The sequence below is a fragment of the Cephus cinctus genome, unplaced genomic scaffold (genome assembly GCF_000341935.2).
Source record: "Cephus cinctus unplaced genomic scaffold, Ccin1 Ccin1_scaffold0396, whole genome shotgun sequence".
Taxonomy (NCBI): domain Eukaryota; kingdom Metazoa; phylum Arthropoda; class Insecta; order Hymenoptera; family Cephidae; genus Cephus; species Cephus cinctus.
The window spans coordinates 83,440-110,480 of record NW_014333080.1 but is presented as its reverse complement, the minus strand read 5'-3'; the positions used below and the strand labels follow the sequence as shown (position 1 = coordinate 110,480).

At 42.8% G+C, this 27,041-nt stretch overlaps 2 protein-coding genes across 5 annotated transcripts in view; one reads left to right on the top strand and one right to left on the bottom strand.

Moving 5' to 3' along the window:
• On the bottom strand, nt 1-23,676 carry LOC107267292. Of its 4 annotated transcripts, none has more exons than XM_015738809.2 (4): nt 23,094-23,676; nt 14,664-15,926; nt 4,135-4,271; nt 1-3,510 (listed from the first exon to the last, which is right to left on the bottom strand). In XM_015738809.2, exons 2-4 carry the CDS (start codon nt 14,836-14,838, stop codon nt 625-627), a joined length of 3,198 nt encoding a protein of 1,065 aa, XP_015594295.1. In that variant the 5' UTR covers nt 14,839-15,926; nt 23,094-23,676; the 3' UTR covers nt 1-624. The 4 variants fall into 4 exon arrangements, with proteins under 4 accessions (XP_015594295.1, XP_024940317.1, XP_015594297.1 ...); XM_025084549.1 differs by lacking the exon at nt 23,094-23,676 and adding an exon at nt 22,687-22,927; XM_015738811.2 differs by lacking the exons at nt 14,664-15,926; nt 23,094-23,676 and adding an exon at nt 10,288-10,860.
• Nucleotides 1-27,041, top strand: part of LOC107267291 (tyrosine-protein kinase transmembrane receptor Ror) — a 137,197-nt gene that overhangs the window by 31,285 nt on the left and 78,871 nt on the right. The window lies entirely within an intron of this gene.

Here is a 27,041-nt window from a genome sequence, read left to right as displayed (position 1 = left end):
TTAGGGTGTAATGGTAAAAGTATATTTCTCAGCGGTACAAAATGCACTGTATACAAGTGTGCTTTTTATCGGCTTCGTCAGTACAAAAGGGAAGGGATAAAAGCTCGCGTGCGCCTATCATTCTATCTCGTTATCCCATATAAACAGCGAACTACGTGGAGTCTTTATATTTTTACTTTATTTCGTGTTTCATGGGAGTGTTACGTAGTTACGGATATAAGGAGTAACATGTGTACGCGTCTTTATATCAAGACAGTCTCTAAATTCTACCATCGAGCGAGGACTAGCTGAGGCTCGAATGGCTGTGACTTACAATTAAAACTGCTGTATAGTACGTATATGGGGGTTATTCACGACAAACGTCCAACCCGAAGATATTTCCCATAAAAGTCGGCTAACTTCAGGTGGTAAGTCTTTCGTGAATAATCCTTCTATTGTAATATTATTATTTACTTCGATAAATATATATTAAAAACTATTTAGAGTTTTTTTCCTCGTGGATATATCATAGAATTATTGTGAAAATTTTCCGCGACGATCAGTTCGTTATCACTGCTTTTTCCTCGTATTGACGTAAGTCGATCGAATATATTTTCAGGCCCGTTCAGGGTGCAGACGGTTCGCCTAAATACAGCCGTTACCCCAACAAGCGCACCAGGGCACTTTGCCACTGCTGGTACTCATTTTACGTCCCTTGGCTATGGTCTCCCTGCTGCTCACAGAGTTGGTTCTTTCGCGCTCGGAATTGGTGGTAGTGCCGTCCAGGGTGTCAGCCCTGGTCAGATACCTGTCCTTGGAATTATCCAAGCTGCCGCTTCTGTGGGTCTTGACCGAACTCAGGGATGAACGTTTCTTGGCGTTAAAGTAGATGGAGACGCGTCGCGTTTGATCCTTCTTGGGTGAGTCCTGTCCCGAGGATGACGATCTGCTCTCGTTCTTGTCCTGCTGCTCCGAGGTGGTCGTAGTACTGAGACTCAAGTTCCTCGACTTCTGCGAGGACTTCTGCGGCGAGTCAGGGACCTCCGAGGACGTGACGCTGCTCTGCTTCCTCAGACGTTCCCTGCGTCTCTGAGCAGCCGGGGACAAAGGTCTCTTGTCCTTGACCGAGGTGGACCTGTCCTTGCGAAGGGTCTTGCGACGTCGCAACGTCGTGGGCGAACTAGGCTGACTCGTGTTCTCGGGTTCCGGGGACTTGACGTTCTTGCAGACTTCCAAGTCCTCCTTCTGCGAGTCACCGTCTATGGAGGTCTGGGTCTGAGCTGGTACCTTGGTCGCGATCGGATCGTAGTTCCACATTCGGTTCATCATCGACGACGTCATGACACCCTGACCGAAAATTGTCGGCACCTTGGGTAAGACCGGTAGGTTCTGATAGAGCAGCTGGTTCTGCAGTATCGGATTCGGGGTGGGCAATCGATCGAAAGGCTTCAGAGGGGGCAGCAACGTGTGCGGATTAGGTCCTTCGAAGGACGTCACCTGATAGTCTTGTGCCTTTGTCGATGACGTCATCCTGTTGTCCCGTGGCTGATTAGTCGCCATCAGGAGGCGCTGCTCCTCCGTTCGGCCCAGTCCGCGTATCCGGCAGTAATCACCCTCCAAGTCCCCGGGCTGATTAGGAGGCTGCGTCACTATGGGATTGGAGTAGTTCGAATTGCCATTGAGCCGATTGTAGCCGTTCTCGTTCACCTGAATCGACAATGGCCTCGTCACCGGACACTGATAACCCAAGTTCGCATAGTTCGAGCTGCTCTGCTCGAAGTCACGTAGAAACGGGTTGCTGAACAGCCTATAGTCGATTGTCGGTAACTTCGGAATTTCCGGGGTCTCCGGACTCGGCGGCAAGTTCATCCGCGGTAACTTCAGGGTCACGTTTAACTGACTCCTGAATGGCTTCGAGGCGTTCGACGAGGCGTCAAGGGTGTTGTCGCTTTTCGTCAGTTTCTGACCTTTGCCGTCGCCATCGAAAATCCTCAGCTTCTCGGCAAATGGAATGTTCTGTGGATCGCTCGACAGATCCTGACACGATAACGATTTTACTAGGGCATTACTCGAGCTCTGTCTCGACATATTCCTTGGATCTTCCAGCAGAAAATTTTCCGTGCTCAGAAACGACCTCTCCTCGTTCCTATCGGTCGGACTGTTCCCCACGGGAAATGCCCCGTTCACGTATATGTCGGCGGATCCTTTTTTACCGAGATACCGATTCCTCGATACCACCGTGGAGCACGTGTTGTCACTGCTGGAGCTATAGGCCGTGCCAAATAACTTCGAAGCACTCTGTGGCGAGTCTTCGGAAGCTTTACCCTCGTCCGACTGATGCATTTTCAATTTTGAGGATAACGGCGCGAAAAAGTGTTTTGGCCTTTCCGACATAGGTAACGTTGACGCTTCCGACATTTTTTTCTCCACCCCCTCCTGGTTAAGATTCATGGAATTCTCCGTGTTCTCCTTTGACGTCATCTTATCAGTCTTACTTTCCTCCTCCCGATGGACCAGCATCCCCCTGCCGAAGTCCCGTTCGCTCCGCAAGAATGCTTCCCCTGAACTCAGTCCCATCGTGGCAGTGTCTTGCGAGCCTTCGCCCAAGTATTCTACCGGCTGTTTCAAAGGTACGTTTCTTCTCTGCGAGCTCGCACCACTGAACGATCCTGTATAATTCTCATAGACATTGTTACCGGCCGGCGACGGGAACGCAGTCTCCTGTCTCATGAAGGATCTTTGTAAGCTTTGCGACCTGGTCCCCAATGATCCATCAGCGCTGACACCACTCGACGACAACGATTGGCCGTTGCTCAAGTTCAAAGTGGCTGCTGCTCCTGATGTCTGACCGACTGGAATGCTACCCTGAAAACGATTGCCGGCCGTACCCGTCTTCACGACGCTGTTCTCCCATCCAATCGGTGGATTGCGAATGGGAAGCTGCGAGTGGCCGATCGCGTGATCACCTGGACCGAAGATCGGACTGACCGATCCTAACCCGGCAGCCTCCAGGCTTGGCAACGGCGTAAGTGGACCACTGTAGACTCTCGCGCAGGGTGACATCAGTAACGTGGGATTGTCCATCGGTAACATCTTCGGATAATTTGCATCGTTCGGATTTGGAAATACAAAGGGACACTCCGAGTAGTAATTTTGACCGGATCCGCTCAGAGTGTCCGAGCGGGAGTCGTAGGGGGTCGAGAAGTACGAGAAGCCATCCTGCACTTTATCACGTGTCTGGTCGCTCTTTCCAGGATCTTTTAGTGCCCTACTGTCGTCCGGTCCAGCAGCTTCTTTACGATCCTTGTCCTTTCGCAATTCCTCCTCCTCGTCCACTACGGAGAGGTCGTCAAAGTCTACGTGCAGCCGATGGAGGCTGCTGTTCATCTTCTCCGTAGAGATCTTCTGATTTTCCGCGTTCTCTAGCTGCTCCTCTTGCTCCTCTTGCTCCTCGTTCTCCTCCTGATTGTCCACTTCGTCTTCCTCGTCGCTGTAATCCGAATAGGAGACCTCATCCTCGTCGGAGCGTTTCTGCGAAAGTTTAAGATTTTCATTTTAACATTTCTTAGCTTCGTTTTACCTGTATATACCTATATATATATACACGTGGAATTTAATGTCAGGTTAGGTTAGTTCAGGTAGGAAAATCTTCCTAACACCCATTACGGATAAGCTGGCACAATGTCTCATCCTTCTTCAGCATCCTCGTTACTTCGCTTCAAAAGTTATTTCCTCGGATTCACGCTGTACCCTTTTAGTGGTATGTAGGAACAGCACGAGACTGCCATAAGAAAGAGAGAGAGAGAGAAAGAGAAGAGGGGGGATGCAGGAGCATTTACAAGAGGATAGAGAAGAGTAGAAAAGGTTCGTCTTGCCCCCCCTCTCCCCTTCGGTAAAGCGCCCGAGAAGGGGCGGCTAAAAATAATTTTACCGTCGCCATTTTGGTCCCGCTTAATTGCCAGTAAACCAGACCGAGGAATTATCCCAGCGGTCCAGCACGTAGACTCGTGAAAATTTTCATCCCCCAACCCGTCCCAAGGGCATCGTTTCACGTAACTTGGTATATCATGCTCGTCCAATGTTAATTCGTTAATTTTATCAAATTAATATTATCATTAAAATCCCGATCGAACGACGTGCGTCATTCGTACCCACCTCGTATTCCTCGCTACCCTCGCGACTCTTCTGATGCTTCAGAATCTCCTCTAGCTTGTCGTACTCGTCCCTAAGGCTCCATATTTCCCGTCTCAGCTGCTCGTTCTCCTTGCGCAGCTTCTTGATGTCGTTCTGACCTGTAATAAAATGCAGATTACAGAGAGTCCAACAGATGGCTTACATTGACAATAATTCTTAGGAACGATCCCAATCGCGTGATTTAGCAAAATTGAATTGCTAGTTGATCCACTGGACCAGGGATGCTGCGACCGGCACGGACCCCCACAGTACACCGTACGACCCTATCAAAACGATCGATCACAGATCAACGGCAATCCTTCGGACAGGTATGGCCTAACCCTTTGCTCCGTCAAGGATACGCATCGGGGAGCAAGTGATAAATCACCGGGGTTTGGATCTTCAATTACTTAGCGTTGAGGAACGAATAAACTCCTGTGGCTTTGGTATAATGTAACTATGTGTTTCTGACACGAGTGGGCCTGACGCCCTTTCCGGTTACCGATCATTGACGAGCCTCTTCTCTCCCTGTAATCGAACTGGATTGATTGCCCTTACCAATAGAGACTGATGCATTCATTTACGGCTGGATGTATGCACGGCTTGTATATACAGTACAAAGAGCACCGGATCAGGCATCGACTGACTACAAAATCCACTGTCAATGATCTTCCCCTCTGTTTTCATTGAAATCATTCGGCAGTCGTTACTGATCCAATGTGGCTGCCGGGGCCAATCAAAGGCTTTTTAAGCTCTGCATTTGCGCGCGGGGATTTCGTCGATACGCCAATGGGGGAGCGGGTGTGCTTTGAAAAAGCCCATATGGAATTTCGAGTATTTGCGCATGATGATTTGAAAGCTTATCTCTTACGCTACAGCTATTTCCGAAATTATCGTATGATTTGCAAGTACCTGTAATATTATTTTATATTGTCGATGCTTCGTTTAAGCCTTTTTGTATTTATTGGCTTTCGTATGTAACAGCCGGTACGACTTTTAAAGTGTATACACAAGATCCGATGCTCGAGCTACTTCGTGTAACGGTGTGGACGGGGCATAAGAGTCGAGGTACGACACGCAGCCGTGCACCGCGTGCGTGAGGCAAGGAGAAAAGTCAAAGTGTTAAATCAGGATTAGAGCGTTGGCTTACTAGGCGGAGATTAAAATAAATTAATTCCCGTAGCGTGGCTTCATAAATTTGAATTTGTTTTTCATCATTGTTATTATTATCGGTATGCATTTCAATTCTATTAATGTTTATGGGGATGCTGTGTCTTTTAGATGCATCTTTGTTCTATAGGTATGTACGCAGTTTGGTATATGGAGGGGTCTGGAGATTCGTTAAAATACTATCCCGATCATCCTTACCCTGACCTATACGATGATCTGGTTGAACGTGAGTCAGATTCTGCACGATTGCTCCTACTTTTAGAACGGTCTGTATAGCGGGTACTTATCTTCGGATTTATTCTCGTAGTACTTGCAGCAGGCTGTAACTTATGAAAAGTATCAGCAGCCAGTGCGCCAAGTCAAGCGCGAATGAATATTGATCGCTCATTGCGTCGTAGCGCTAGTTCTAGAATATTTTCACACCTATTCCCCATTCGGACGTGTTATTTTTAAAGTCAACAAGTCATCCGTATTTTTGTATAGATATATCGTGACGCTTCTGTAAATTGCTACCGTTACATTTAAAAGTGTTTATCCACGCGAAAATTATAATGCTGAAGTAAGATTTGTGTTTTTTTTTTTTTTTTAATAATAACCTCTTGCCTGGGTAGCAGCCATTTAATATTAGTCGGAGTTCCGTAATTAAATTCCAGGAATAATTAGTTCTCTGGCAGCGGTCTTAAGATCGCGAAAACTATTGGTCCTCATAAATTCAAAAGCTTCGGGCGGATCGTGCCGCGGTAAAAATTGTCGGTTGGTATGCTGATTTGGTTTTGGGGTACTTTCACGGTACGTTAAAAGTTAGCATTGTAAATGTCCCTGCCGATGGAGTTTCCAATACGCGCAAGCGGCAAATGCGAATGTGATCAAAGCCCACATCGAGCTATATTCGCTTTCAAAGCCAACTTCAGATTTCTTTGGGCTTTGTGCGCTTGAAACCGACTCTCGGAACGAATAAATTCAAACACGGCCGCCAACTAAATTCCAACGTCACTTTGAAGTTCGATCGCGACCCCAAATGTGAGGAACTTTGCTCGGTAAGTTTCCTGGAATGAAAATGTCTGATGCATCGCACGGAGCCATTATTCTTTCTGTTTTTCAGCCGAGGAACACGACTGCGAGTTGAGAAGTGCACCGCGTCTCTGACCTTTGTCGTTTTCACGTTTTCTATACCTCGTGCGAGTGGGAGTGAGACGGCGCTACGGGGACTCGCGTGCGTCAGAGAAGGAGAAAATACGTTTGGTTATTGACGGACACAGCCTTTGTCGAATTGGGCAATTTTATGGCTAGGATTATATAGAATGCTTTTAAGGTATCTCTTTCTTTATCTTATGCACTCGGTAGCCCGTAAGCATGTCTCTCTTGCTCTCATGGCGAATATAAAAAAATTTGTAAACTCGAAAACTCATGCCAAATTCAAGTGAAACAAACCAATCGCACGACAGCTGTCAGATCCGATAGATTTCTACTAATTGACGATGCGCATAGTGTACTAAAATTTTTATATTTTAATCTCAATTTTGACTTCACTCTCGAATTGACGAGTTTTCTCACGTGCGAAATTACCCCGTTTGCTGGTTACTCGTTTTTTGGTTTTTGGCCAAAGCAAACCACCGCCGCGATATCGCGTTATAATCGTGACTGACAGCCAAAAGCAAAGGCTAAAGCCACATAGATCGTTTGCCAACGGACGAAATTAGATCGCGTCAACGTCTCCCGTAAATTATTGCGAATTGCCGAATTGCACAAGCGACGCTCACGTGGCAGCGCACGAAGACGGTCCCGTTTAAGGGGAAAATCCTAACCCCATAATGTATACGATCAATTCAAAACCATAGAATTTCACGCGCACCCACAATCCTGCCAAGTAGTTAATTAAGAGGAAGTTCTTCGAGTCACGACTGTCAAATTCGCCTGACAGCAGCCCGTAGATGCGCGCGTCACTCTTCGAAAACAAAACATTGCCACCAGTCTTCGGACGCTGCCCATAGACTTTTCCAATGGAAATTTTTCACGTATATTCCAGCCAATCTCCAATCACTGTTGTCATTCGTAATAGATAACAGAATAATGATCATACGGCCCAGGTATTCCATTGACCGAATGACTAAGGTACAAGGCCAAGTCATCGGGCGCACAGGCCGCTCGTAAATCACGAGTTATTTTCAATTTCGTTCCTAGCGCCGCGCGGCCCTTCTTCCTTCCTCTTGTATAAGCCCCATTCCTTTTCCTTTATTTTCTTTAAACGTCCAGTCTGCCGGCGTCTCTCGAGGCACGCGCTAGTGTTTTGCCAGAAGCCCGCGTACTGGCAGTCACGATTTCGCTACCTTAGCTTCCGTCATTTAACCGCCATCGCGGAAAGTATGTGACGCGTATACATACATCCTCTGACACGATGACCCAGATTCGTATGAATTTAAACAAATTTAATAAAGGTACCTTAGAATTCACTATCGACGGGTGTAAAACAACAAAATTTAATTAGACTTTCGAAATCCTCTTGTCGAGTCACGAAGACAATTTTCTGACATACAGACATACAGTCCGGCCACGTGTTCGTGTAAAAATATCCGGTAGATACGTCAGTGACGGATATGATTATCTTTCATACGTCGACGTGTCCGAGGTGGAATAACGTCGAGATATTTCGTAAGAATTTAATAGGCTCGAGAGCGAAAGAAAAATATTTTTCCTATCCCTTATATGCTGTTCGAAAAATATTATAAATTCTCGCCGCTCGTCCCGGTAGAAAATGTCATGCGCGCGCATCCGTCACTCGGGGTTATTTTTAGACGCACCTTAATCCATACATTTTTGATTTCAAAGTAACGCTTTATTTATACATCCAACGCACGGGGCACTACTCACGGTCTTCCTGCATATTAGCACGAAGCACGCAGCTTCACGATGAACTTTTGGTAGACGCCGAAGAATATAAACCAGCGTTGTAAAAGCGGCTTCCACTCAAGACACAGGAAGTCGCAAGAGACAGTGGCAACGCTACTATTTTCATCGTTACTATACCTACTAACACTGGCACTCGAAACGCAAACTCTCGTTTATTTTCTGTATGGTTCTTAGAGTCCCACGCTTAGTCAGAGCGTACACAGCGGCGGCAGCGGTAGCGGCATCATCGCATTTAGGTATTGTCAGGCGTTGTCGTTTTCTCAGAATTACGAGGAAGCCCGCGTACACGGTAGCTTATGCTAATTTTGCTATGTCTACCACTGATGTTAAGCCTTTGTCCTACTGTTGTACCTAGTCTTGTTTTCGATTCTATCTGGCAATGACTATCGGTTCGCGGTGTCCTCATTTTTTTTCTTTTTTTTTTTTTTCGAGTGCTCACTCACTTTCCACGAGTGCACTTGGAATTTTAATCGGAACCTCGAACAGTTAGAGAATCTCGTGCGCGTCGCGGGAGGTAACGTAAGGAATCTTGGATAAGACTCAGCACGTGGATATTAGCTTTTGAATCGAGAATATTTTCGTTGAATAATATTTCATAATACTGTTTTTCTTTTCTACAACGTTACTCCTCGATCGTTTCAAGCGTCTTTTATATATACGCAGGATTTTTATTTCGTAAATTCAACCTCGACTTTATTTCTATTATTATGATTGGGTTATAGCTTGTGTTTTGCTTGCTAAGTATTGGTTTTATGAGCGCTGTTAACTCGGTATAAGAACCATCGTCTTTAAGACGTACGGACTATAATTTATGTCGAAACCAGATTACTGGGACTTTGGCAATTTTATTGATTTTCATAATCGCAGGATATAACGTAAACGCAATGGAAATATATTGATCGAGAAAATTTTGGTTCGTTATGACGAATTATATTGATCGGTGAACTTATTAAATATTTAGTGCAGGGGTAGGGATATTATGGTTATAAAAATGTGGAACAGTGGTAATTCGTCAGTTTCAACGATTGCGTAAAATGTAGCTATTTGTTTTCCCTATTTGACAATCGTAAAGGATTGCTTGGATATCAAAGTCCACTTGGCTTTTACGAGTATAGAAATGTGTTGCGTGCTTTGGTCAGAGTCACTTTTTCGAACGTTGAATCGAATTCGTCAATAATCGTCAGTCAATATTCATCAATATTTTGAGGCGGATATGACGAAAGTCACAGATCCAAGATATGACGGAAGCGAATTTGCTTATGACGGTATTCGTTATGTATCTCCCTTTCCCTTTATCCCACCCTCAGTCCTTTTGTACGTTCAGGGGTGTATCCGTAAATTTACACCCTCGTAACCCGAGACAGTTATAACAGACAATGGCGCCGGAAAACATGGCGGAATCAAAAGCCGGATAATGATAAAACCGTCGAAAGTGAAAAGTTTAACGATTCCATAAAATCATCGAGCCCGTCGGCTGCCATAAACGTTACACTCTGAATGCGCCTAACACTCGGGAGTGGATACTTGGCGTATCCGTGCGGCGCACTAATCTCCCCTAGGCGCGACCGCGTTGCGTGCAGTGAACTGCACTTTTTGAAAAAAAAAAAAATTTTCTTTTAAAATCATTATTTTATTTTTTATCTCCTTCCATACTAAATTCGACAAAAATTAGTGATTTTTTTTTAGTTCTTCACAATACGTCAAAAACGCAATTCAGTCGTACCCGAGTTTCATCGAAAATCTGGTAAGCATTCTGTTTCCCTCAAAATGGGAAAACTGTTTGCTCTGAGACGAGAGGCTGAAAGCCCTGTGACTATCCGACGCGTTGACGCGTTTGTCAATAGATTTTGTTCTCATTTAGGTTCCATCTCGCAAGCTATACGTGCGACGTATGACGGGTATTATATACCTATATATACGTGAAAAGATATATTTATTTTTTACGAATACACAAATCTACGTATTCATTGTGAAAAATGTAATATTATATATTTCACTGCTTTATATACCAAGAATATCAAGGGAACATAATGCAAGTCTGAATAGTTTATCACGTACTTTCTCTACTTTTTCCTCTCGTACTACCCATGTCTCTCCTGTGCATCGTGCGCATGTCCCACGGCGCATCGCACGGTACTTACAGCTTCACTCGTACCCTTAAAAAAGTTTTAGCTCTTCCGATAAGCACGGTCGTGCCCAGCCCGCCTCCGTACCTCGAGTACGTAAACGCATTTCACGTGCACGCGAGTTACCGTTGCATCACATTTTCCCTCCTTATGGAGTTAATCCCTGGTAAGATTACACTTCACTTTATGGCCGTAAGCGCGTATATCGTGTAGATGAAAAAAAGTGCATTCACCTCGAACTAAGTAAACTGCACTCAACTGCACTCTGATCGCTTGAAAGCTCAATTTACCAAATAGCCAAAAATTTTCGATAATCAGTCAAACACGTGAATGCTCCCTGGATCGAATTTTTGTTAATCGATGAATTTTAGTAAATTTGAGAAAAAAAAAACAAAATTATTTCACAATCGACCCTCTCGTTCTTTCGCATCTTATCGCGAGCTTTTATATTCGTATCGCGACAGTTGTCAGTGCTGCGAAAATGACGCGTGTTCGTCGTTTTAGGCTGCCCGGCTAACTAGTTGGCGATGGCTACGGCACTGCCTAAGCTTTTTCCCCTACCCTGGGCCAGCTTCGACTTCATCACGCCGGAATCTCGAGCAGCGTCTTATGCTACAACTATTTAAATCCTTTGTACCGATTGGTACACCCAGTATATAGAATCGGCAACGCGCAGAAAGATCGTAGGATCGCTCTCAGGACTTTTGCCTTCTTGCCGAATGCCGAGTTATGCGAATCGGGGTCACGGGGTTATCGATCGGTCAATCGCATGAAAATCATTGCCGAGCAGCGAGACTCGCAACGACTCAGGAATGACGAAGCCATTGTTACCGATCGACTCGACGCGTAAGGTTGACGAGTAACGATTCAAAATGTTTTTCTGTTTTGTTCCATTTTTCTTCCTTTTCGACGAATTAATTGGAACTTTTTTTTTTCTCTTTACGAAAAATCAAACGCGCATGCGCACGCCAAGATTTTTTTCGTGACGTCATCCCACACAATATCCGTTTCCCATTATAGATGCGTGACCATGTATGATGTATGTATGAAAAAAAGAGAGAAGCCCTACCGTGTAGTTGCGTACAACGGGCTCTTTGAATATTCACGATAAATTGTATATAATGGCTGACGTCAAAGTTTTTCATTTTTATACGAAACCATCGGCTATGTATATTTACGGGGTTTTAAACAGCGGGCTTCTCCATTTACCAACTACGACGCCGTTGCCGTCATTTTTACTTGCCGATCCGAGACCTCATTTCTTTGGTTACCAGCATTTTTTTTTTTTTTTTTTTTTTTTTTTTATTACCGAAGATATTTATATTTACTGTCCTTTGAGCCTGGGATTACGTCATCCATTTGGACCATATGGATCTCACTAGTGCGTACGATATCGGTATACGGTAATGGTCTACTTTGCCATTTGGCCTGTCTTGCTTGTAGGTACCTATATATATATATAAATACATATATATATAATAGGCCATTAAAATCTATATATATATATAGCCATTAAAAGAAAACTTACTAGATTGTCTTGTACAATGGATTTATGTATTGTAACGGTAATGGTCAGACATTGCTTGGAACTGGACCTATGTCGGATATATTCTTACATTGTACCTGGTTACAGACTATCTCGATCTAACATGTAGCCAGATTCTTCCTAACGGTTACATATATGCGTGTCTTGCTGATCCTTTTGTATAAGATGGTGAAAAATTTTTTTGTTTCAAAATTCAAAAAATCGATTAAATCTTACAATCGAAATAATGCCGAATTAATATTGATTGTATTACAAAAATCGATTATGCTTATCTCATTAGGCATCTATGTGGCAAGTCCTATGGGAAAGCATCAACGATCAATCATTTTAGCATGCATGTTATCCCTCTATTATTACTGACTAACATTTACTATGGATATCGATACTTGGACTCGTACACGACTCTAGTCCTTATTAACCCATAATCATTCATCGCTACTTGAAAAACTAATAAAACCACGAGTACCTATATGTGGTTACGTAGTTGTAGACTGTAGTACTCTTTGATATATCATGGACATGGTATCTGATATCTGGTTTGATACTGTATTGTTTCTTTGTTGTATATATAACAAGTCTCGGATGCAATTCATGCATGTTTTATTATTACGGTATTATACAGAGACAGTCGGTACCTTTTGCGCGCGATTTTATACGTCGCGAAATTTTTTCCGCGTCTGGTCAACCCACGTGACCGGCTTGTTGCGTATTTCACGTGCGTTTTTTATATAGCTTTTTCGAAAATAAGCAAAAGAAATACGTCGAAATTCTTTATCGGATGTACGTAATGGGACTTGAAAAAATTAAAGATAATCTTTAGCTTTGTTATTTTATTATTTTTATATTATTCCCACTGTCGTATGGTATCACCATATTCCCACCCACTCACGATGTTACTCCCACATACCTTCACGTGGAGTCTCGTGTCCAGCTATTTCGGTTCGTAATGCTCGACTTGTATTGTCAGTCTTTTTTTTTTTAAATTGCCACGTGACCAGAACTAACTTATCGACGTGACGTAAAATTTTCATGAAAATTGCCAAAAGGATGCTGGATGCTCGATGCGAAGGTACCTTGAGATTTCATGAAATGTTCTAGAATTTTCTAGGATCTGTCGGGTTTTTCCGGTGGGAATTTTTTTTTGTTGGACATTCTGGTATCGCTCCGATAACACGACTGCCAGGAGACCGTAAAGGGTTCGCTTATGAATTATGCAGTTTTTTCGACTTCGGCTTTCGGATCGAACATCTGTAGTATCTTCTTGCACGGGATAGATTTTTCCAGTGTGAGAAGCACGTTTGAAAATTTGGTAATTTTTGAAAAAATTTTTTTTGAGAATTTTTTTATTCGTTTTAACGGTCAAAAATGAAAGTATACAAAGCCTGGAAATGTCTCTACGCGAATGAAGATGAATGGACCCAGTCGTTTTGCAAAAAATTTGCGAGTAGCAGTGCAATGTACATTTATTCAATGCGAATAGTCAGTGACGTGTGGAAAGCACTATATGTATATATATACAGTGTACAGAAATAAGTACCTCTTTACCCGGAGGTACGTAATTAATACGAAGCTATAAGTTTCCCGTCCGATTATACCGTCGCGCCTTATTAATGGGCAGTTTCGTTGCAGAATGCAGGACAGTTAAATGCAGCATCCCCAGCCGGTAGAAAGATGCTAAGACGCGCTCGTCTTGTGCCTTTTTGCAATTTCAAGATTTGCACAGACGCTATTAAGCTGGCAAAAAAAAATAATTAAATTTTCCCTGTTTGTAACCATACCTTTTTTTTTTTTTTTTTTCGTCTAGAACCAACATTTTCAATCCTTCGAACGGAAATAGGCTCACCAGGGGACAAAGCTTAGTTTCACGCTACTCAAATAAATATATCCGAAAGTTCACAACTACCGTAGCGCCATCGCCGCTTACGTGCTTTCTTCCGTAAACATACGTCACTTACGTGGCCAGCATTCACGGGATATCTTTCGCCCTGGCATTGTGGCATGTCGCGCGCACAGCGAATCTCTGTATTTAGAAGCTAATGGAAATCGTTATTGTCCGACTGTCGCTGGACACAGTTAATTTTGGGAATGACGAAATGTACAATCGACCAAATAAATATTGTCTTACCGTTTTGATAGTCGTCGAATAAGGTTGATTTGGATTAACGCATAGAAGCACTGTCACGATATTTCGTATCGATGAGAATAATAGTCAACGATAGAAAATAAAAATCATCATTCTCGTCACTATCGTGCTTGGAGCATTATGGGTATTTTTTTTTTTCACGGACGTCGTTAATTTTTTTTTTTCACCAGAATAAATTGTCACTGCGCGTTTTTCGAAGATGGACGTCAGTCAGGTTCATCGACGGGGCATTACAGAGAACGAGTAATGGCCGACGCGGAGAGTCGAGAAAAAAAATTGGATAATGGGGGAGAAAAAAAAAATAAATCGAAAACGCGACGACTTGACGGACTGACGGACGCGCGACATAGAGAAACAGAGTGCGCATCGGCGACTGGACAAGACGGCGAGACGGGCAAGTTTCAAAAATAGTTTGAAGCTTTCGGCGCACGCCTCCGTCGGACTTTCTATTTGTAGTTGAGCACGGCAGGTTTGCCAAACCGATGGGACCAAATTTCCCCCAATTTGTTAAGCAGTCAGTGGGACGCGCGTGAAAGTGGAGGCCGATGGGAATTTTGAAAAATGATATGAAAAATGTGAAAAAAATTTTTTTTCCAAAAATTCATTTTCACTACTTTACCTTGTTCCACTTCTGCATTGATGTTTATGGTCCTCAGCCTAAGTTCCTCGTTCTCATAAATCATACCACGTGACGATTTTCTATCCAGTCTTCTGTTGGGTTTGATACTGACGTCCCGCCTTCTGGTTCTCAGCATCCCAGCACCCCCCACACTTACGCTCGTACCGGCCATCATTTTGAAATTGAAATTTTTTCCAAAAAAAAAATATGAAAAATCCTTTTAAGATCCTCGCCGAGTGGATCCAGTCGAATTTACTGTAGAAGGCTCAAAATAGATTTTTTATTTGATCCGTCTCTTCTTCGCTTCCGGGTGACGTCATCTTAATGTCGTAATGCATAGTACTCTCATAGCGAATTTCGGTTCGATACGATTTACCGTCCGACGTTCCCACGTCGATGACGCCGGCAGAGCCGCTCGAAGATCCTTTCGCAAGGAAATTTGCATTCAGGTTTCATTTTTCACGTGATACTCCTTGCACGCAATTTGCGTCCCCATTACTCAGCGTTTATCAGGACACTGGAGGAGTCGCCTTCTCTGACTGTGCTTCTCTCTTTTTCTTTTTATTTTTCTTCGCTACCGTTTCGCCAGACCCTTTTTTTTTCTTCGCCTTCTTTATTTTTTTTAATTCTCTTCCTCCCCCACCCGGTCACCGCTCTATCTCGCTACCTTCTTACTTCTCCGCTTGTCGCACCTTCGCGGCTCCTTAACGCGGACTCTCTCAATTTTCTTAATTTATTCCCTCGCTACTGCCGGCCGTCGACTTATTTACAGCTATTTATTTCAAAAGTCCCTGATTGTAAAGCACTGCTCCACTGCTGCGAGTGACTCCTTAACGACTTCACGGCTCTTCATCCTTTCGACGCTGTCGCTCTCGTGACGTTGCTTATCCGGGCTGTTTACCGATGTGAAAATACGTCTATTTGCTTTTCAAGAGCGACGATTTAAATGGCGCCCGACGTCTGGATTCTCGTTGACGACGTACAAAGAATCGGGATGACCTCTGGATCGGGTACCTTGGGGTTACAGTGATTAAATTTCCACTTGATATTCATTCCTATGGATCGAGTTTCATAATTTCATATCACCACATTGTTTTTTATCAATAACACTCTACGTTAACTGTGCCGATACTATAGAGGATTTTCAAAAAATACACTGACGTCGGTTTGTCACTTTTTTTTTTTTTGAAAAAAAAAAATTTCACTACACTTTCACGCATTCAAGAAGCCCGTCCGTCTGTACTTTCGGTGATCAGCAACGATCTGGAAAAAAAAATGAAATCCTCGAGTTTAAATATAACGTAAGTAAAGCGTAGAAAAACAATCGAGAAAGAAGGATAAGAATAAGGTTTATGGACTCGACGTGAAAACCGGGTTAAAGATGTCGTAAGAAGCTGCAGCCTCTATATGCATGTATTCGGTTTCTCAAGAGTGTTGCCTGTGTACGTTTTAAAATACAAAAACCCTCCCCTCTCGTTGTATTCGGTGAAATGCTGTTATTCACGATAATCAAATGGCCTCTGCCGGAACTCGACAATTGGACGTCTAAAAGACCTGCATATTACGTATGGGTAACGTAGCAGTCTCGAGGTTGGAATATAAAACTATATCGAAGGCGATGAATAAGAGTAAATCGTAGATTAAAGGAAGGGTGGATTGGAAATGTATACGTTTGGTTAGTGAAGGGTGCACGTTGGCTGTAGCTGTAGAAAGCCGTGAACATCAAAGGTGCGGCTGCAACCAAAGGTACTATAGGTACCATTGGCAGAGCAGCGCCGAACTGACATCCGTACCAGTCACTTGGACGACGAAGAACAGAGCGTGCGAGAGAGACGAGAAAGAAGCTCGGAGCAGGAGGAAAGACAGGTACAGTCAATGCGTATAGTAAACATTCTGCATTACAGCTACGTTACCCATTATCGTCGTATCGAGTCTCTGTAAGAGCTTTGATAACGAGTATATCTATATACTGTGCTTAATTAACGAGCTGGCCTGTACACGTGGTATAGTTATACCATGAGCATATATATAGGATCAATATTAACCAGCCAGAAAAGCTTTGACGCCTGCATAAGGAAACTTTGAAAGCTACAATACCAACTCGCAAGCTCCTCCCACTCGTCAACTACTAAGTTGCGGGAAGTTCCTGAGGATGGCGCGAGAAACCGAAAAGACGGTAAGACGTAATGACGAAAGAGCACGCCAGCTGGCGAGAGAAATCTTTTTCGAATCCGGTAAACAAACCGTCCGCGTGGTCCGAGAGTCGGGCGCTGTCAAGTTCGAAGACGCCGCGCTCGATCATTTTATTTATCCTTCGTTCGAAATCATTGACATCCGACGTCCGAGGGTCGAACGAAGTGATACGAGGGGAACAAATTTTTTTTTTGGAAATGAAAATCGCTGAAAATTTTTTTTAATTTTTCGGACAAAAATCGAAATTCCTTACTTCTTAGGTATTTATTTACTTCGCGCTTGTCTCTCCACGTGGATTCTTTATGGCGAACGGACAAACATGCAGATTTCATATTGTTCTCTGTATGGCTTCTGTGTAAACGTCATAACTTTCTGTGGTCGTTGCTCAAATTTTTCTGTACACAAGCGGCGCACGTAGCCTCCACGTAGAAATAACGTTTGTTCTGGATTCGCGTGGAACAAAGGAAGAACTGCGAAATCTTTTGCGAATCGTTGCGGAACACGTCCCTGGCTGACTGTTTATTTTTCTGTGAAGGTGCAAGGCCGCGGATATACATATATATATACGGATAGCCTGTATCATTGGATCACGTTGCGATATTCCTGGCAGATGAGGTGACCTGACGAAATGCCCTGGTTTTATCGGGATCATTTATTTATTTGACTTGCTACCACGCGAAGATAATCAGACCGGCACAGAATTCGCTTGATATTGTACGTGGAAATGAAGTTCGTATCGTATAAACGATTCCCTAGAAGAAAACTGTACTGACGTTTCATTAGTATCTTGACAGCTTATTCGATTCCCTTATAGTTTAGTATCGGGTTTTGACTGGGACAAAAAATAAACGCGAATCTTAGAGATGATAATAAGACTCGAATGAAAAATGTTGATTATCAATGTTGAGGATACATTTTTTTTTTTAATATAATTTTACACGCCACAGCATCCAATATGGAGACCGGGTAAATTTGTATTGTCTCTGGATAAAGACGGGGATGGATCGGCGATAGGAGGAGCGAAGAGGATGGCGGGCAGTGATAGAGGCACAGGAGAGTAAGAAACAGGAGCAAGAAGCATCTGAATAAAGTGGAGCTTACGAACTCTCAGACTCGCTAAGTACTAAATAATTGGCCGCGTAAAAACTGAAAACTGTTTCAATATTCGCGCGGGTTGCTCGAGGCTGTTGAGAAGTTTTGCGAAACTTGTTGCTGGTAGTGGATCGTACGTGCGAGATCATATTGAGATGCAATATTCGCACGTGTGTATAACCAGATCGAATGGAGTATACATATCTATATACTGGTATACAGGTAGGTGGTGGTTGGGTAGTCAGGTTTCTTTGTGCGAAAGTTCGGACAAGTTTTTTGCAAGTTGAAAAAAAAAGAAATTTAACTCGTCCTGTTACGCTTTGGATTTGCGAAATATTTCACGGGGCAAAAAATGGGATTTTGGGGAAAAAGTTTTTGAGGACATGCATCCGTTGTACGGACTTTGTTAAATCGGTCGGTACAGTAGTTGGTATCTGTCGGAGGATTAATTGTCGCGAATATCAAGGTAGAATTTGGCGAATCGAATCTTCGTGGGTTGAAATCGTTGCCAATCTACGACGTATCGATAACGTCGTATTGTTGGTAGCCGTGGTTATATTTAACTTTGATAAATTTTTCGCACGGTTAATACCGGCAGTTAGTCTTACCTGTCCAGGAAAATGAGAATATACTTACTACGTGATTTTGGATGTTTTCATAGAAAAAAAAAAAAGAAAAGAATTTGCCACGGGTCTGTCCGAAGAAGCATCGGTGGCTTCGCTGCCGAATTTTCAGCACCGCGGCGAATCGTTTGTCACGCGCTGCCTCGTAAATCTTTGTTTTAACGAGATGAGATTGCGCGGTGGTCGCTTCTTGGTGGAAAACGATGAAAATATCGGTAAACGCCCGGGGCTGTTAAAGCGCGTCAACCCGAGATTTTGACTTCTTAGGAAAAATGATAAATGTATGTATTTACAAGTTTTTTTTTTTATATTTCCGCCAATTTCGTTGTATAACAAGTGCTTGATATTTTTACAAGGTAAATCAAGAGGCGCAGATAAAAATCTGTCGGAAGTCTTCAGTGGGATCTGTGAATTTAGCCGTGGTAAGATACGGTGTAAAATCATTGTAAAATCCCCCAGATTTATTTTTGCCTAACACACGCGCCGTATCCCTCGAACAATATCACGTACGTGCATTGGCTACCGCGAGTGGAAAATTGTCGGTTTTAAACGCGGCCTGTGGAAACTTTAACGATTTCCGGTCGGTACTTAAGTTGCGCATGCGCGATAGATCGCGAGGTCGACGTAAAGCAGATGGCCGACGGTGCAGCAGAAACTTTGCCGATGGCGCATTAAACCGATTGTTTTCCAACAAGCGTCTATATACATATCGGATTGTATATTTTGTGAGCTTTTTAAGTGATGCAAATTTTGTTGTATCTTTGATTTTAACAAACTTGCAGTGGCGTCACCACGTATTTCTCCTAGGGACGGTTGAACGCGTTCGAAAGCTCTTGCCTATGGGTAACTTGACCGTGAGAGCTTTTATTCGAGAAAACGTTGCCGGGCTACTGTTCTTCAACGGGAACTCATCATCCTTTCAGATCGTAGGATAAACATTATCCCGGCCACCGTTCCGTTGCAGCTTCCCCATTGGTACAGGGAAGGACTTAGAGGGGTGTTCAAGGTATACAGAGCTTTTATAATTTCACGTACAATTGCCGTAATTGTACTCCGAAAGGAAGTGGGTAACGTCTTGGGCATTATTTCCCCAAAGTCTAAAGCTCGACCAAGTATTAGTATATGCAATATATATGTATATATATGTTGTGCGGACCCTGGGGTTAAGCGGCCGTTGAAACTTTGGAAAGTGCGAAAGTAAACTTACCGCGTAAACTTACTACAGGCTCCACCCCCTGTACCCTGTATTCTAGCGGAAAGCTCTTGGCCCGCGACGTCGACGTCCCGACGACTTTTGCAGACTGTTGAGAAGCATTGTACTCTGGGCGAAATCTAGTGTATATATACGCTGACGAACAAATATCCGGAATCATCCTGAGCTTTTTGGTTATAATTCCGAACGAAATCCCTTGTCAAAAGTCCTCGCGGAACCAACAGACTTTTCCTAATTGGATTCGATCGAAAGCGTCTGTCTAATTGCGATGCTGCTACCGCATCTGCTCTACCTTCGGCCAAAGCTCCTCTTCTCGCGCTGCGATCTCGCGGTATCCCGATCTTAGAAGTGGGACCGAACTTTCGAGTTTGCAGAAGCGAATCTTAAGTGGTCCACCCTCCAATTTAAACTTGAATTCCCGATAGCGATCGTCGGGGCCTTAAGCGTGGGTTAAACTCAGGATTCACTGCTTCTCTGGGGTAATTCTCAATAAGTGTCTGGAAATCTTCCTTCGTGAAATCGTCAAGTCTAGTTTATATATATATATATATATTTAGTATAGAGGCGTTGGACAAGATTAATCATTACTTTAATAATTCAAAATATTTATAATAAATCGTCGAATGCATTTTTTGGGAACTGAAAATTTTTTTAGGAAAATTTTGAAAAAAATTTCATTCAGTTGGATAACTTTTCTGTGTTTTTTTTTTTCTCGATTCTATATCCCGGGTGGTACAGTTCTGTGTAAAGTAGGTATACATTTTTAAAACCACCATGTTTCTCTTTCACAAACGATAAAAAGATTTTCTGTGGTCTTGTAAATAGGACTAGTTCATTTTTTTTTATTCTTCTGAATCTCGAATAAAACAGATTGGACACAGGTTGATAACGTCGCGATATTATATACGTGGTCTGATAGTTCTCGTTGACAAGAATGTAGGATTTAAACTAAATTCTTTTGACCAAAATAACCTGGCCACGCCTGAATGCCTGACAGGGCAGCGTAAACACTGCGTAGTCATCTAGTTGGCTTAATACTAGCCAGACAGTCTTGAGACTATTTTACATTGAAACTCGTCAAGTTTTCCCGGGTAATTCGGTGATCTGCTTGAAAATTTTACTCGACCAAAGCACTGCCGTCCTATAGTCAAACCATGATAACAATCACTTCAGTATGTCGACTAGGTAGGGCTTTACATTTATATTGAACCAGAACACGAATTGCGAATTTTCATGGGGAAATTCTCATTAGGAAAGCTCAACGTAGGAATTTGTAATTGTAAATATAAATAATCTGGACTGCAGTCGTAATAAGTAACCCGGCTAGCGGAACTTCAATTTCTGATAATAAAATCTATTTGTATTAGCCAATGTAATTTTGCATCTCGTTATGCGAAATATGGTTGCGAATTATTTATAGTGATTTTTGCATTTCTATTTATCGTTGTAATTGTTAGGTGTATCAATGGACCAATTTTATCGTGGGCTTGAATTCCTTTAATTTATCATACCAATTTCTTGGCAAATGAATATAACGGTACAGCTAAGTCTTGTTTGTTGACACGTTTGCCTGACAAGTACCATTCCTTACGCTTTGAATAAACTTCTTGACAATGGAAACATGCCTGTTGTTTCGAAATGTCCAATTTCGCGGATACTAAAATATCGAAGAGTTATGTGGATCAAGTTTAGGCTGAAATCGTAATCAGTAGAATCGGTAATTCCATTGACTGTTGATATATTTATATCGGATCTATAGGCTATAAGTAAGAAGAAAAATATATCACTTGGATCGATTAAAAAATAATCATTTCTCATTCGCATGGGATAAGTCTAACTGTAATTCATACGTTTCTACTATCGTTAACCTCATTCGCAAATCTGTGCGAATTTCGCATTTCCATGAAAAATCTCTCGCGCACGTCAAACGATCGCGCGGTAAAAGAAGAAGCGTTAGATCATTCTCGTCGATCGATGATCTAATGTAAATCACAAGGGAATCACATAGGAAACACAGTATGTGTTATACTTGCACAGGTTATACTTGAGTATAAAAGATTTGTTCGCGAAATTTATTAACCTGTTTTGAGTAGCATCTTCCATTTTGAATTTTCCCCTTTTTTTTAGCAGTCATGAAGAAATCATGACAAATTTTTGAAAATTATTTACACGTATTTTCAAAGACCGTGATTAGGTCATCGAGTAAATTTTTTTTTTTGAAAATTCAACTTTCTCCCAATTTTCGCATACGACGCGTAGCGTGAAAAATTTTTTTTTTCAAAAATTCTTTTACGGATCTCCAACGGATCCTCCAAGTTCACTCTGTACTAATTCTTCCGCGACGCGGTATCATTGATTAATGATCCCGAAGCGGATGGCCACTTCGTCATTGTCACGCATACACGGCACTGCTGGAACGAGGCACTGTACACTACGCGATAATTTACGATGAAGTAAGTCAAGTTAATACGGAACTGGAAGCCCTACTAGATACTTTAAGGCTTTCGCAGTGTAAGCGACAGGAAAGCTCGTGGCATCGCGAGGGCGACTGTGGCCCCATTTTTCACCACTCGATATAACCCAACCAGAGCATATAAGCTAATTAATAAGCGTCTAATTACTATGGGAAAAGTTAACTGTCCCGGGCGAACCGGAAGATTAATCTTGTCGCATTAATGAGAACGAGTGTAATGTTAGCATTAGTATTACAAATTCAACACCCTTATAATTAAACTTTGTCCACGGCTTATAAAAAATAAGCACTGTTTCGTACGTTAAGTAAAAAATTGCCACTACAGTCAGAATTGTCAATGAGAATTGTCACGTGTCTAACAATTTAATGAATGAATGACGTTACGCGTAGTGTAGTAACTGTATCATGTGCTCTTAAATATTTTCATACTTGTTTTTTTTCTTCGACCTCACTCCCATCTCACACTGCTCGGATTGAATGGCCGACTTGAAGTCATTTCGCGTTATTATGACCAGTGCTCGAGTGGAGTTCTTGAGAAAGTATAGCTGCAGCAGCACGTTTAGCTATAAGAAAATCATGAATGGCGCTGAGCTCGCAGGTGCTCAATTCGCTGTACCCTGATTCAAAATTTTTATATTTTTCACTTTTTTTATTTTTTCATTTTTCCTTTTTTTTTTTTTTTAATATCGCACTCATACTTTCTTCGACGTTCGTACCTTTGCCAAGAGCTTTCCACGCGGTGGTAAAATTTTTTTATTTTTTTCTTTTTTTTTTTTTTCATTTTTTCTTTTTTTTTTTTTTTAATATCGCACTCATACTTTCTTCGACGTTCGTACCTTTGCCAAGAGCTTTCCACGCGGTGGTAACTACACGTTCCGAGTTCGTCGGTGAATACAAGTTACGCACAGTCCTACCGACACCGTTTTATTTTTTTCCACCAAAAAATGCACTAAAAGCTCAACTTTTTCATTTCGTACCAACCAACAGCACACCGTCAAGACTCTCCTCTTGTATCACCTTTTTAAAAAATTGCACATATCCCCACTTGGCTCCAATCCTTCCTTACACGTATGGTCTTCTCTCTCGTTCCTTTTTGACTCTTTTATCACCCCCCAAGTCACTCGGGCCTGTTTTCCTTTTTTATCTCGTCCGCTTTTACGCGCACGCTTTTCTCGTCTTTTTAATTCCTTTCCGTTCACATTTGTCCGCGACAACGTCGTCCCTCCCATACGAGAGCTTTCAGCGCGGAAGACGTACGATGCGCGCGCAGACACCACACTCGACTCGCGCAAGTTCATCTATTTATTTACTTTCTTTAGGCGTCTAATTAGCCAAATTTTTGCAGTCTACGTTAATGCCGGTTTTACAACTGGAACTTCAATTTGGCGGCACCACGGTTAGAGCTGGCGGGCATAACTGCGTTCGAGAGACCACTCACTCCTCTCAGTTTCTCTCTGCCTCTCTTCTCCTCTCCTTACCGACCCTCTCTCTCTCTCTCTCTCTCTCTCTCTCTCTCTCACTCTCTCGCGTAGACACACAAACACACAGACTATCACAGAACGCATATACCATCGCAACACACACTCCCCATTACTCTCCCTCTCACTCGCACCCTAGTTTTACCTCCATCTGCCTTTTCTCTTCCTCTCTTCTTCTCTCTCTCTCTCTCTCTCTCTCTCTTATTCATGCTCGGCTTCCCGTACGGCCGCTCGCTCTCGCGGACTAAAGACGCTATCTTACCGATCTAAAATTACCCAAGAAACGCTGAACGCTGCTTCTCTTGCAAGCACACGCGCCTTCGTGCCCTACGTGCCTTAGGGTGATCGACACGGCCCTTTAAGGATTAAACTTTATCGTACCTTGATTAAGCACCCAGAGAAAGGGCGTCTCGAGGAAGCATTAATGAGATTGGTATATATCGATATATCGATTAATCGATTTTATTATAATATTAATAATATCGCTAAGCTCTGTCTGAGCTTTCTGTTCTGGTATATGTCATTATTTAATGGACACCCGGTACGCACGATGCTGTTTCGACGTCGCGTAACTTCGGGTTGTTTCTCGGATTCTGGCTGCTGCCGTGGTAAATTGGATTAGTGCGGCTGCCGAATTCTTCCTTGGACTGAAATTCCCTTAGAGAGTCTTCATTAACGAAGTCGCGACTTCTGCCCTTAATACTAATTCACAGGTCGTAAGACTTGCTAGACTGGTTTAGGGGGTGGCAGGCCGAATTATTCGCACAATTTTACTAATTTATCGGCCTATTTCGATTCACGTGTTTATCAGTGACACATCGCTATTTCCACGGCACTCGATGATTCAAATTCGCTAATTTTTATTATACACGGCGAGACAGCCCACTCGTAGTGACACCCTGCGAATTTCCCCGAATGCGTACCGTGTGGCAATTGTTAAGTCAGAGAAAAATGACCACCCTGGCAATGTATTTGTGCGACTTTAGTCAGTATTGTTTTTTTGGAAAAAAAAGTTTGCCAAGCGCCATCGTAATTTGGAAATAAAATCTGTGAGGTTTTTTTTTTTTTTTTTTTTTTTTTTTTTTTTTTTTTTTTTTTTTTTTTTTTTTTTTTTTTTTTTTTTTTTTTTTTTCATCCGTTTTTACGTATTCGAAATATAATTCAAGAGTCGAATTTCCACTGGGTGTATAAGGGGGTCTGCTCGAGGGTCGCATACTAGAAACACACCCGGTGGTCCGCTAGTCACGCGTACTATTTCCGTCGGAAGCTTCTTCTTCTCAACGAGCCTGTTGCGAAAAAGCTACCAGTCCAAGTCGGCTAATTCTGGACTAAATCCTTCTAGTTTCGGATGCACCTGTCCTCTTCCTCATACCGGGAGCTTTAAAGCTCTCCTCCTCGTACCTCTTGTGCAATCCCGGTATACCGTCGGTTTGTATCTTTAACTTGAGGACCAGTCACGAAACGGAGCCAGAAGACCCGCAGAGTTAGGAGTATTTCCGAATGCGTAATGGCCTACATTTTAACCCTTTTAGCCCCACTGTGTCCCTCGGATTCCCGTTACTTCTCCAGATACTGGCGAGTGTCTCGCGTTACCAGCGAACCAGTCGAACGGGACAGGATAAAGTAGGGAAAGCTAATACTGTCTAACGGGTGCTATTTTATTATGGCAAGAACAAAATCCTGAGCTTCACAATATACGTATGTGGATTTCATTGATGTCTTGTGGTTATTAAGGCAGAGGTAGGTAGGGTCGTATGATTGTGCAGTGATAAAAAAATTTTAATTAATTATACCAAATAGTCAGTCGATGATCGATACTATTGATTTATTGTTTAATTAAAATCAATCGCCTCTCTAGTAGTGCGATCCACTTCTAAGATAGCAGATAAACGATAAAGACGTGCCAATGGAATTTTTTAGTCCGGACACTTGGTTTACGGATTGGCCACTTAAACGCGTCTATTTCAGCCATAGCCGTGTCTTTATGGTTCAGCGTTTGTCAAAACAAGCCGAACAAATTGACTCGGGAAGTCGTTGGCTCGTTCAGTGTATCGCGTAACGCAGCCAAGAGAAAATCATTCGGGATTCTCTATGGCTCGTCCTATCCTCGGGGAATAATAATTGGACGACATAAATCTTACGATTTGAATCTTAGAAAATCGACGTATAGTTATCGTAAACAACACGGAATATGCTGCCACGTTGATAAACGTCACGTTACGAATACGTTGACGGGACAAACTTTGCCACTGGCTACAGACTACAGCGTAACGTAGCCAACTATCTGTGTCTATAGATTTTACTAACGCCCATTGACTGTACAAATGAAAGTTTTTGTTGGGTAATTTTTTTTTTACAAATTTTCTCAAGTCCGCGAACAATACCTGTACGATTATTTTTTAATTGTCCGGCTGATCCCGGGATTACAAAAATTCATTTCCTTGATGAGTTTCGCGAAAGGGTGAAGCCAGGCTTAATAATAAGTTTTCTCGTTTAGCCAGTGTCAATTATACGTGTAACAGAAATGCCAATTTATATACTGGCTGTGTCTACATACTGATATTCCTGAACATAGGTATGTGACGTATTTCAATGCCCATCTATTCGAATGCATGGTCGATGGAATTTTTTTGCACGCGCAGGGGTGTCCAAATAGAAAGCGTGTCCCAGGACCCTCGCCCTTCCCATTGTATTCGAATCCTATTCAGTTCTCCGGGGCCCTGCGGACCCGGGGCTTTAATTAACCCGTTTGTTTGTCCGCTGCAGGTTGGTATTCCTGAATCGCGCTACCTCGTCGCGTCCCCGAAAATTGTATTTTTCCTTCCCACCCACCCTCCTACGTCGCCCGCTCTATGTACCGCTGGTAATGTTTTTTTTTTCTTCCTACGTCAATACGGACCTTTTTCGCTCAACATTTTTCTCTTTCTTTCAACTGTTTCTGCCGTTTTCCGAGCGGGGCGCCACTGTAGCTTCCATAATGCACGCGACGGATTCAGCCTGGGCCCGCGTTCAAAAACTCGTTAGGGGCTTTCTGAAAATTACATAGGAAGATACACTGTACACTATATACATATATATACTTATCTCTGTGCGGAATTACCTTCAAGTGCTGACCGCACTAGCGCATTGCTTCTCGGCCTCGTGTTTTGTCGCGTGCCGGTGCGTTCGTTAAGTTAATTAAATTTTACGACAACCTCGGGCAGTATGAGTTTCAACCTTTATTTTTAGAATTTTCTATTTTTCATTTGACTATATATTTCAGCGGTGGGTGATATAGATAGAGGAGGGGGCGGACGGTCAGTGGAG